Source organism: Theropithecus gelada, chromosome 17 (genome assembly GCF_003255815.1).
Source record: "Theropithecus gelada isolate Dixy chromosome 17, Tgel_1.0, whole genome shotgun sequence".
NCBI lineage: Eukaryota > Metazoa > Chordata > Mammalia > Primates > Cercopithecidae > Theropithecus > Theropithecus gelada.
In genome coordinates, this window is record NC_037685.1 from 16,818,985 (window position 1) to 16,831,452 (window position 12,468).

Sequence of the window (12,468 nt, forward strand, 5' to 3'; positions counted from 1 at the left end):
GAAAAAAAAAAAAAGAGCAATGTTAGCTAATGTGGCACATACCTACAGATTGTTCTTAAAGGTAAGGCAGAGGTTTCCGTAGAGGGAGTAAAATAGTACATGCATTCTATTTGTGTTATCTGTGCAGAAGCCAGGCAAACACAAAAAGATTCACATTGTAAAATAATGTTAATTGAGAAGAATTTTAATAACACAAAAAACTTCTAGTGACCTTGATTTGAAGTGCCAAATACTTGTGTTTGCTTTATCAGGCTAGATGCCCAAGTCAACGAGTTCACCAATCCTCTGCACAACCAGTCCACAAGAATTGCTTCCCATTCTTATGAAGCCAGGAACAATCTCAGGTACCGTGGCCAACTGAAGAATAAACGACAGGATTATTCTCCTTTTGTTTTATAAAGATACCCCACACCCAACTTGACCCTTTCTTTGAAATGCAGAAATTTCTAATTTTATGTGGGGTTACCTGTATAAACAGCTTTACACAAAAAAATAAGTTCATGAATGTGTCATTGTGTGACATCTGGTAGGAAAGTATCAAACGTGATTTTCCCTTAAAAAGTCTGCAATTTAAAAAAGCATGATTGTGACATTAGTGTGACATTCTTTAGGTAGATCTAAAGGCTTGGTCAAATCATATATTGTCATGATAGCTAATTAAGGTCTACTTTTGGTTTGAGGTTCATGAAGAAAGTTATGGTTTGGAAATATGAACGAGACATCAAAGAAAGAGACACTATAACATATTACACAAATATTCAAAAATAATCCTCATGTTCTATAAAAGAATTACCGAGTGATCAAGTTTTGTAACAATACTTAGGAAGTAAACCAAGACAGTGGAAGTTAAAAACAAAATGGGAGATAAAACATTTTTGCAGTGCTGTATTAATACCACTCTAACATTGATGTTTTAACAATTATAGCTCAGAAGGAACATATATACATTACATTTTGCTTTGAATTGGAAAATAGCCTTGTTTATGTTATCCTTGCAAATAAACTTTAAACATGAAGTAAAATGATTTGTTTTGCAGCACTAACACTGGAGCCAAGCAGGCAGGACCAAAGGATACTGTTGTGTACACAAGGACATATGTGGAGAATAGGTATTCAAAATTTATTTCAAATATTTTGCTTCATTTTATAATTTTGAAAGGATCTATGTTTAATAAGAGATGCTATTGTTTTAGGGTGTGCTTCTTTCAAATAGAAGACCATTTATGAGTACACTGAGTTCTACATATATAATTCTCTATAATGTTTCTGATATTATGTACTTGGGCTATAAATAATTGTAGTCATTAGATGAACTCAATAATATTTTAATATAACACGTGTATACATAATAGGGTTGCCATTTGAAAGTCCTCACATAAATGTATATAACTATATGGTTAAAATAAGCTTTATAAAATGCACAACTATTCCTATACTAATTTGGAGTTCCACTTGAATTAACTGATTCTATCTACAGTTGTTTACTGCCAATCTAAAATAAGGGGTATAAATTTGAGTAGTGCATCCTGGCCCAAGTTGTACGATATTGATGTTTCAATTGAAATCTGCTGCTTGGAGTGATGGATATTGGGGAAAATGTAAACCAAGGTCAGGGCTCAACAATTCATTTGGTTTTCAAGGAATATAAAACAAGAATTGTCCCAATTGTGGAGTACAATAATGGTGGGGCACACAAATGCTGCTATACATGACCCATATGTTAAGACAAGCCCATTTCAAAGGGGTCTAAGAGAAGTGTATTCAGGCAGCCTTCTGTGTGGAAGGCAGTCGTGATGGGGATCCAGGAAATTCAATACATGTCAGGAGGTGAGTGATCTTCCAAAAAAGGTTTCTCAAACCCATGCATAATTTACCTTGCAAAATGCAACATCAAGATTGATTTTTTCCTTAATCCAATTCTCACTCTCTGGTGTGTTCAAGTCAGTGATTTCTGCTGTCTTTCAATTAAACTAAAATTTAAAACACTTCAGAGTAAACTTTAAAATAGCAAGTAGTTACTGAATCTGAAATAAATTGATAAACAGATGAGTAATATCAAATAGTATTATAGTAAAGGCAAGGTGTGAAATATTGGTGAACAATAACATAGGCTTTTTTTCTATATTTACATAATCTCTCACATTTTTATCCTTACGGAATGTCACATCAATACATTTTGATTTTTAAAGAAATTTCTTATGGGAACTAATGCCAAACAACCACAATATTGATTTTTGCATAATGAATAATTTATTTAAGAATTAGGAATATTCTGCTAAACATCATGCTCTAGATTTTTTTGATTAATAGGATAGTTGGATAAAATAATATTAACTTGATTCCTGGAAGTACCAAGACTAAAACATACTTATTTTATTATGATGACTATGGTTTTTTTTTAAAGTACATACTGTATATACCCTGTACATATGTGTATCGTGTTCACATATAGAACAGTAATTCTCAAAGCATAGTCTCTGAGCCACCACCATGAGCATGACCTGGGAACTTTCTAGGAATAAAAATTCTCTGGCCTCACTCCTGCCTGCTAAATCAGAAACTCTACAGCTCCGTCCCAGCAACCTGTGTTTTAACAAACTCTTCAGATGTTCCTAATGTGCATCTGAGTTTGAGCACCGTCATTATAAAAAGATAATATTAATATTGTGTCGTATCAGGCTAATAGTCTGTTGGCCAGAAGCCTCTGGAAGGATTGGTTGCCTCCTGTACCTTAACCTAGCAAGGATGGTGATGTACCTTGGACATCCTTAAGTTCTCTAAAAATCTACATTGACAGACAGTGTGATACAGCACAGAATCCCTAGAGTTACATTTGAGGTTGAATCCTTCTTTGTCGTTTCCTGACCATGTAGCCTCAGTGATGTTACTCTTCCAGTCTCAGTTTCCTCATCAATAAAATGGGAATCATGACATACATCCTACATAAATATGTGCAAATTCTTATGTAGCATTGTGGGATTATGGGTTTCATAAAGTAGATTTTAGTTCTGACGGCAGTCTGCCTCCACGAAATTTGGAGAGAGAGATAGGTTTCTCATTTAAAAATCCCAAGTGAGGGCCATGTGGTTATCACTCATTGTATGAAATAAAGAAACATATTGCTTCTATTCTTAATATATGCCCAGATAGCATAAGTGCTTGGGAAGCAATTAAGGGAACCAGCTGGTTAGGACATTACAGATTTTATTTGTCTCCAGGAAAGTGTTGTGTTTAAAAGCTGGGACAATCTACATAATAGAAAAGAGAAGACTTTTAAAAATCATACTTCTTTTGCTTTCATTCTAAATTATTCTTTCTTGGATTTATTCAAGTAAAAATAAAAATTTTGGGTACTTTTTCTAAACGTTCAAGAATCTCAGTTTCTCCCTGTGAATGGTGTGTCTGTGTGCTTGCCCTGTTTGTGCTTTGACTATTTTCTTTATCCACGTTACATTCTGCGTAGCTTTCTTTAGTAAACAGATGAGGTGCAAGTATAAATTTCATGAAAGATGAGGACTTCTTTTCCTGCTCACACTTGTTCCTGTATTCCTTACCCTACTCTCTATTTATTTTGGTATATATGTCAGTTTGGGGGTGACTTGTGTATCAATATTTCTACAGATTAAAAAAGGTGTCAGTACATCATCCTGGCTTGTAACATACACAAAGATAAAATATTATGAGGCTTCATGAGATGGTGTGAGTGTGTTTTCTTATCTACATAAGGAAAATTGCCTGACTCTCACATGCCTGTATATGTTTGTTCCTAGTAAATCACCCAAGGATGGATATCAGGAGAATATCTCCGGAAAATACATACAAACTGTTTATTCAACTTCTGATAGGTGAGTATGTCTTTATTTCCATACATAAAAAGTACACACACACACGCATGCACACACATTTTTATATATATGTATATATAAAATATACGAATATATATATATATATATATATATATTTCATGCTGTCCTTTGTCCTTGGAGATGGTTCTGCTGATGTTTCTTGTCATGTATGTGCATGGACAGAAGTGCATCTCAATGACAACAACTTCTGCATCCAGGAATTTGTTTCTTGGCTTCCTGGCTGTTGCTGCTGTCTGATTTTGATGCCTATTATCAAAAGACCTTTCTGTGCCTTACAGCTGCCTCCCAGGCCAGCCCCTGGTGATCCCTAGGAGGCCCCAGGGCTGCCACATTATTAGCGTTTAGGCTTCATTGCATCCATAGACTGCGCGCTCAACACCCGCTTCTTGTGCTTTTCTGCAACCTGCTTGGCTTACAAACAGCCGTGCACATATGCTGCTGTGACCCACTCTGGGCCCAAGCTCAGTTCCCAGGAGTGGAGTTATGATGAGTATTGATTGAGTGCTGGTGAACTGGCCCCGTTCCAGGTTTTTGCTGTTAATGATCCTCTTTTACCATTTAACATTTAGTGGGGCACCTAGGTGACACTTACGAGAGTATGGCCTGCAGATTTCCAGTGAAGTAAATGAAAATAAATAATTAGCATTTCAACTCAAGCCCTGGAAACAAGCCATCATGCAAATGTCTGATGTTCCACTGATGGTGTTTCTTTATAGCAGGGGCTGGAGATATGACTCACTGAGGGTAGAGACATACTTTATTTTCTTATGTAGTCTCAGCTTCTAACACAGTGCTTGGTACCTAATGTGTACGTAGTACTTTTTTTTTTTTTTTTTTTTTTTGAGAACATGAACCTATGTTCCATTTTCTAAGGGAAACATGGGTGAACCAGACATCAAAATTATATCCCTTTCTTGTCACTTTTCCAATATTTTGCCCACTAGCAATGCTTTGCTGAGTGTCTTGCCTATAAGTCACACCTCTTTGAGTAGTAAATTCATCGACACCAGCATCAGAACAACAAATATCTGGATAACCAATTAAAAAAAAAACAGAGTTAGGTTTTCATAATGCTTCGAAAAGATCTTTGACTAACTGTATGATCTTAATAAAGATAATACCAACATCAATGCATTTCCTGAGCTTGTATTTCAATTATTAACTTAAGGGAGGAAAACATTCTCCATAGAAGTATTGCTGTTAATAGAAAGACTTTAAACCCTATTCCTAAAGTGGCTTTGAAATTTTTCTTAGTCATCAGTGCAGAAGTCGATTCTCCATGAGACCAGTCAGTTCCACAACCTTTTGCTGTTGATAGTGTGTGAAATTGGCGATGTTCTTACAGTTCTTATTTAAGCAGGTCAATCCTGTTTAAAGTGGTTTCCCATGTAACGGGATAAAGTCCAACTTCTTTTGCACATTCTCCGTGGTCCTTCAGAACCTGCTCCTGCAGAATATTCACTGATGCTGAATCCCGCCAAACACCCTCCCAGAGTAGCACCTTTGTATGTTCTGTTCACTCTGCTTGGAATTCCTCTACCATCCCCTCATCCCTACCCCACCAAGCCCACCTTGAGAGCTCTTTCCTCTTCAAACAATGCATATAGCACTTTTTTCTGACAAGGCTTTCCTGACTTCACCCCAGGGGTTAGTGGTTCTCTTGGCTCCGCTCTCCTCACTCTGTCCCTGTGCCTGTATTCCACTGTGATCATTATATCATGCATCTGGTTTCCCCAGTGGAAACAGCATCTTGTCAGAGGAGACTGTCTCACCACTCTTTGTATTTGCAGCGCCTAGATCAGTGCCTGCGGAATGCGTGAAGGACATAGAGCACCTATTTTCTACTCTTAAAGTGCTTACAGTCTTAAATGGGAAATTTAAGTGTATGCATACATGTGTGTGTGTGTTTATGGATAATCCATAGGAAAATATTTGCCAGGTAGCTATAAGCAAGCGGGTACAGAACAGATAAAAGCAGAAAATATTCATTTATATACACGAGACTTAGAAAGATGTTACTAGAATGATGAAAAGTATAAAGCTAGATAAAGTTTATCTGCTATAATGCCTTTCTTCTCCCACTTTCTTTTCCCTTCCATTCTCTCTCCTCTTTGCTCCTACTTCTGGGCTTGGTAATAGATTAGCGGTTCCTGGGTATGACTAACTCATTTCAACACAATGAACGCAACAGATCTTTGGATTCATTGTGTTAGGACCACGCTGCCTCCATTCACATCTTCACTCTTCCACTCACTGGTTTCATGACAGTGGCAAGTTACTTATCCTTTTGTGCCTCAGTTTCTTTTTTAATAAAATGATGATAAAAATAATAATATTGGCTTGTCAGAAATGTTGTGAAGAGTAAGTGAGTTTATGTAAGTAAAGTGCAGAGAAAAGTGTACTTCACATATCATATAAAGCACTATTTAGATGTTGGCTGCTTAATTTCACTATCCCATTACATATCCTACTCTGGAAATGTCAGGCCTGCATGCTAATACCCTGAAACTGGTACACTCTGCAGGGTGCTGTTTAAGACTGTCCTAAGACCTTACAAAAGGAAAAGGATCCTTTCTTAAGGTTCCGGTGTGACTCAAGATATTTTGGATTCTGCTGATCATATCTGCAGATCATTTATCATTGAACATTATTTTAACAAATATTTAATATTTGTTATTTAATAAACAAAAGTCTCTTTTCTTCCCCATCAAATTTGTGGTGGGGTTATATCTGGCTGAAGGGTATAACTTTTGTCACGATAGGGATCCTTATATCCTGAGTCTTACAGTGGCACCAAGAGGAGTGTTTTGGTGACTCTGGCCCCTACAGTCCCAGGCACTACAGACTCATCATTTTGCGAGTTTATCTACGTGCTCTTGAATGGATTTCTATTTTGGGTCTATTGAATATTTTGAGAGTTAAAAATTAATCTGCAGCATATTTTTTCCGTGTAATCTGTAACACGATATATGTAAATTAATAAATAAAAGCCCTCAACTACTTCTGAGGAGTACTTGAGATATTTCCTAATTAGGAAACTGAGCATCTTTGTCCCACCCAGCTGTACTCTTGATTTCTGATAAATTAATAATTTTAGACTTTCTCTCATGTTAGTTATTTGATATCATTTTGAGATAACTAGAAGAGTCAATTCTATTACTAGAATAAGTAAACTCCAAACTTTCCTTGATTTTTGTGAAATTTTCTAAAGTATCATCAAAATTAACATACTGTTTCCATGTGAGTTTATAGGGAATATATCTGTCTTTTGTATTATGGCAAATTTATTTTTAATTGCTTACATCTCTATAGGTCTGTCATTGAAAGAGATATGTGCACTTATTGCCGAAAACCCTTGGGTGTAGAAACTAAAATGATTTTAGATGAATTACAAATTTGCTGCCATTCTACTTGCTTTAAGGTAAGGATGTGTTTATTTCACTTAACTAAATAAAAAATTGCATAATGACTGGAATAAAAATAATAATTTAATGTAATAAATGAGATGAAGCAAAAGCTTTCAGAAGCACTGTCAGTCACATTGATAGTACACTACTTAAATATTTCTGAGTTCTGCAGCCTAAACCTCAAAGGTTTGTAATTACTATCTTGGCTTTAGACTTACAGTTGATTACTGACGCATTTATTCACTCTTACCCTAGAGATTTAAATCTGTAGGGGAAAAAAACCACTTGTTCTTTTTATAAAAGTTTTTGCAACACTTTACTAAATTATGCATTACAGAAAATATGTGATGAAATCAAAACAAGAAAATAAATTGTTGAGAAGAAAGTTAGCAGTTTCTTACCTTATGAAATTAGGACCAATGGGTTTAACAATAGGTGAATGTCAGTCTGCTTTTGAGAGCATAATTAGTTGTAATTAATTGTGGCTCAATAAATAATAATAAAGTTTTCATTAGTAGTCTAAAACTTCATAGTTTGTGCTTTCATAGGATGCTTCTTTGCATTCTCACCATAACATTGGGTGGATCGACATCATTGTTTTTGGTGTAACTGCATAAGCACTAAGTGGGAGTCTGAAGACCTGAGTTCTAGTTTTGCCTCTGCCTGTAACTGTGTCAGTGTGACTTTGGACAACCACCTAAATTACCTTGGCCTCAGTTTCCATAACTGTAAAATAAGGTGTTGACTAGACCAGTGGATCTCAATCCTGGTTGCATATTATAATCATCTGGGGAGATGAGGAAAAAAATAGAATGATTGGGACCAGCCCCAGTTAAATCATGAATCTTAGAGGCGATTATTGGGCATTGGTATTTTTAAAAAGCTCCTTGATTAATCTAATGTACAGTCAGTTGGAGAAACAATGGGTCAAATATATGGTTTCTTTCTAGTGCAACATTCTATGGTTGATACAAATGATCAAATCCAGTCAAATAATGCAATACTTTGTCAATTGATTGCTTCTATTTCTATTACTTTCAAACAGTGACACATAGCAATCAGAAATGTAGTAACTCATTTTGAGCAAAACATTTCAATTTTAGGGCATAATGTACAGAATTCTATATAAAGATATAATCTGCAGGTTTTAGAGTTATGAGAACAAAGTTTTTTTAGTTATGAAATATGTTCAATTAAACAAAACTTAGTTTATAGCTTTTTAATTAAAATTACTATGCAGAAAAATTTAAAGCAAGAATATTCTCCTGATCATTGCCTTTAGTAAATAGAAATATTTTCATTTATTACATTTTAGATCATTTATTTCTATTTTCAGTGTAATTTCAATAAAATATTACTGAGAATAAAAACAAACATCTTCACTCTCTTAGAAAAATACTGCTTTTTCTATAGCCATAGCAATAGAGAGCCACATGAACTGGTTTAGACAAACCCAATTAATCAATGACAGTTTACTTCAATGAATTGGCTTCTGAAAGCCAACCAATCAGTGACAGCCTCATGCTTTGAAGTCAGCCAATCAGCAGTGGATAGGTCTGAAGCAGAGGTCAGCCCTTTCCTACCTCAAACCAGCACAACTCAAAATAAACTTTTTCCCAAACCCAGTCAGATCAGCAGTTTATTTCTTCTCTCCATTAGGTTGTGCCTGGACAGCGTAACTAGCTCTCCTTTAAGTTAGCAAACAATAAATGCACCTTTGTGTGTTTGTTTGAGATACTGAATGGTCATCTTGTCTTTGGCATAAACAATTTCTGGACATTTATATCTACTCCACTGTGAGTGAAGTAGAAAACTTCAGTGGTAGACATCCCTTAAAGGTGCCTCGATGGTAGAGAGATGATGTCTGTTTCTCTAATAATCTAGACTTCATTTATAATGGAAACTTTATATATATTTTTTTTCTTTAGTGTGAAATATGCAAGCGGCCTTTGGAAAATCTACAAGCGGGTGATAGTATTTGGATTTATAGACAGACAATACACTGTGAACCTTGCTACTCTAAGATTATGGGTAAGTGTTACACTCTGTAAGCATTTAACACTTTTGTTAACCTTAATGAGCATTTGGTATCACTTAAAATGATGTATTTTAATAAAGTAAAACATTTTATTAATTATATTTAGTTAATAATTCAGCTGCAGATATTTATGCTATGGTAGTATTTTGTTTAATGGTGTGAAATCAGTCAACTTTTATATTGCCTTCTGGTATCAGATTCGATATAGATACAACTAAACCAAAAGGTCGTTCATTTTAGACAATTTTCCATTTTTTCCAAACATAAAAAGATATTCTCTACTCACATAATTGTTTAAATTGAAGTCCATATTCGTAAATGACATTTTATGCTTGCACTTGAATATTGTATAATTTTTAACTAAATTTGGTTATTGCATTAAATGCTTTTGAATATTACTTTTAAATTGAAAATTTAGTTAATTCTATGTAATTCTACAAAAATATAGCATTTAAGTTTTTTATCCATCTAAGATCAATGTTACTATAATTTGCACTCTTAATTAGCATACGCAATGTGAGAAAAGGATATTGAGGACCTGTGTTTTTAACTAACATTTTTTATAAGCTACGTATGAAAGGTTTAAAAGCTGATTTAAGAGATGTGCACATTGTACCATAAATTAGCAAAATTAAGTCCTGTGAAACTTGACTGGTTTTTAAAAGCTACTATCCACATTTTACTTTTAGATTCAGTAGTAAGTAGATAGAATAACCAAAATGATATTGAGAAGATGGTCAACAGTACTATGTGAAAGGCACTTTTTCCTGCTGTCTTATTGGTATGATGAATGAAAAAGGAACACTTGGGACTCCTACGTGGGATCCAAAGTATGGAATTTAATGACAAATGTGTGATATTAATGAGCTACTGGGAGACTACATCTAGAAAATGGTCTGAAAAAATATCAGAAACCCACATTCCATCAGGCTGCAGAATCAATTACAAGAACATACCTAATTATATTCATACTTTGCCTTCTATGTTCTGCTTCCCCCAGAGAGCTCTCATACTCACTTTTCTTCCTGAATTAGTAATCTTATGATGATCTAATGTTATATCATGGGTCCTGATGTGCATGGTGGTAGCTCTAAAATTTTTATTCTCCCAGAGTTCATGATGTGGCTTAGCGGGTGTGATTACCAAAAGACTCAGAAGTTTTTGTGTCTTCCCCCCTATATGTACTCCATAGGCATTGCATGTTTTATAGTACATATAAGTTGTCAGGAGATGACTCTCAGACATCTCATAAATATGCATACCAGGCATCTGGTACATCATATACACAGTATGACCAAAAGCCATAGTGATTATTTCAGAAGTGGAAGGAAAAGTGGAATCCTTAATCTACCATTGCCCTTTGGGTGAATAATTGTCTGTAAATTTTTAATGATGAGCTTGTTTTTGTACGGAATTTGCATGTCTTTTTTCTTTTAATTTTCAGCAAAGTGGATTCCATAACTCTGGCACAAGGAAATCAAGATGAAAAGCACTCATTAAGGAATTAAAAGTTACAAGTTTTATCTTAATAATATGTAATCTAGAAAAGCTTTCACATTGAAGATCAACTCTTGTACAAAATTAATAATTCTGTTATTACATAAGTAATCTAATTGTCTTCAATAAGGTCACACACATAAAACGAGCCATCTGGTCTCTGGTTAGAGTTAGCAATAAAAAGTTCAAATGGTTCCAGATACCAATGTCAAAGGAATGATGCTTCTGATAGGCAGTGAGCATTACACTCCAGCCAGGTCCATCCCTGCTCCATATGTTGGCTGTGAGTGGTTTCCATTTAAACCAAGTTTCTCATTTCCTCACCTTTTATTCTCTAAGAATTCGGATTCATAGACATTGACATCCTGAAGAACTGTCAAGAAAGCAAGATATGTTTCCTTCCTCTGCAAAAGAAATACTAACAACACTTTTCTTATACACTTGGGCAGAAAGATGTTAACATAAAAAGTTTATAGACCTCAAAAATCACTAAACTTTCCAGATCTCTGTGCTACTATTTGTAACATAAGGGGCATTGGATAACATGATTTCTAAGGTTCCTTTTGCTTCCCAAATTCTCTGATTCTAAAGCAGGTTTTAGTTTGCTCTTTGGAAACATGTATGCATATGTGTTTATTAAGCCTATTGAACTAGGTAGGACATATAAACAATTTAACTTTAGTGTCATTGTTTAATCACAGACATAGTGTTTGAAAACTGTGTTTTAAAAACAGAAACAGATTGACGGGTAACAGGTAAAATCATATGACATGTATAGCTTACATGTAATTATTTGTTAAATTTTCTTTGTATGCATTTGAAAATCTGGGTATACATATAATCTATTAGAAGTAATGGTTATGGACTAAAAAGATATGTTCTTCTGCATGTTATATATACTCATATTACATAGCACCTATTTACAAAAGGCTTATAAAAATAAAATGAACTATCAGTTACATAGAATCTTTATGTGAAGTGTTTGTAAATATAATTCACTAACATTAATTTTGTCAATGATAGTGATCACAATCTATTATATTCTCTGTTGCACTGTTTAGCTTATTTTTAACTACTCAAGCTATATATTTTATTTTTAAGAAACTTTTCTGAAGAAATTGAACATGTAATAATCATGTGAGGAACTAGTATTATTAACATTGGGAAATTGAACTTTTAAACCATTTTATGTGCATATAGCAACTGTTTCTAGAAAAAAGATGTATGGAACATGGAAGTGGGGGCAGAATTCTAGAGAAGTTAAGGCAGTTGTGGAAAACTGCGATAAACTAGGGAGATTAAAAGATTATCATGTGTTTTCCAAATGTTAATACATTCAAAGAATTATTCTCCTGTGTAATAATTTCATGCCTCTGTTCCTCTTAAAGCCTGGTTCACAAAGTGTTAAACACAAAATGCTTATCAAAATACAGCAATGTAAAATTGTTGTCCAATGAAGAGGGAGCCAGGAAAAACAATTAATAATAATTTTATATTCATTAATTCATGCTTGATGAGAAGCAGTGGTAATTGAGCCACATGTTTTATTGTTCTTTTATTATATGCTATCAGAGTGATCAAAAGAAATAATTTTCTCAGAGTTGAAATTCACTGCAGAAAAGGATGGATGAAATAGTATCCCTCCCTTTCATCTAAAGTA

At 34.4% G+C, this 12,468-nt stretch overlaps 1 protein-coding gene across 1 annotated transcript in view; it reads left to right on the forward strand.

Moving 5' to 3' along the window:
- SCEL (sciellin) overlaps positions 1–11,774 on the forward strand; it is a 119,913-nt gene extending 108,139 nt beyond the window's left edge. The window contains exons 29-33 of the mRNA XM_025364287.1: positions 1,038–1,109; positions 3,771–3,845; positions 7,179–7,287; positions 9,202–9,304; positions 10,756–11,774. Coding sequence (XP_025220072.1) covers positions 1,038–1,109; positions 3,771–3,845; positions 7,179–7,287; positions 9,202–9,304; positions 10,756–10,772 — 376 coding nt within the window. The 3' untranslated portion in view covers positions 10,773–11,774. The remainder of the gene's footprint in view (positions 1–1,037; positions 1,110–3,770; positions 3,846–7,178; positions 7,288–9,201; positions 9,305–10,755) is intronic.
- The last annotated feature ends 694 nt before the right edge of the window (positions 11,775–12,468 follow it).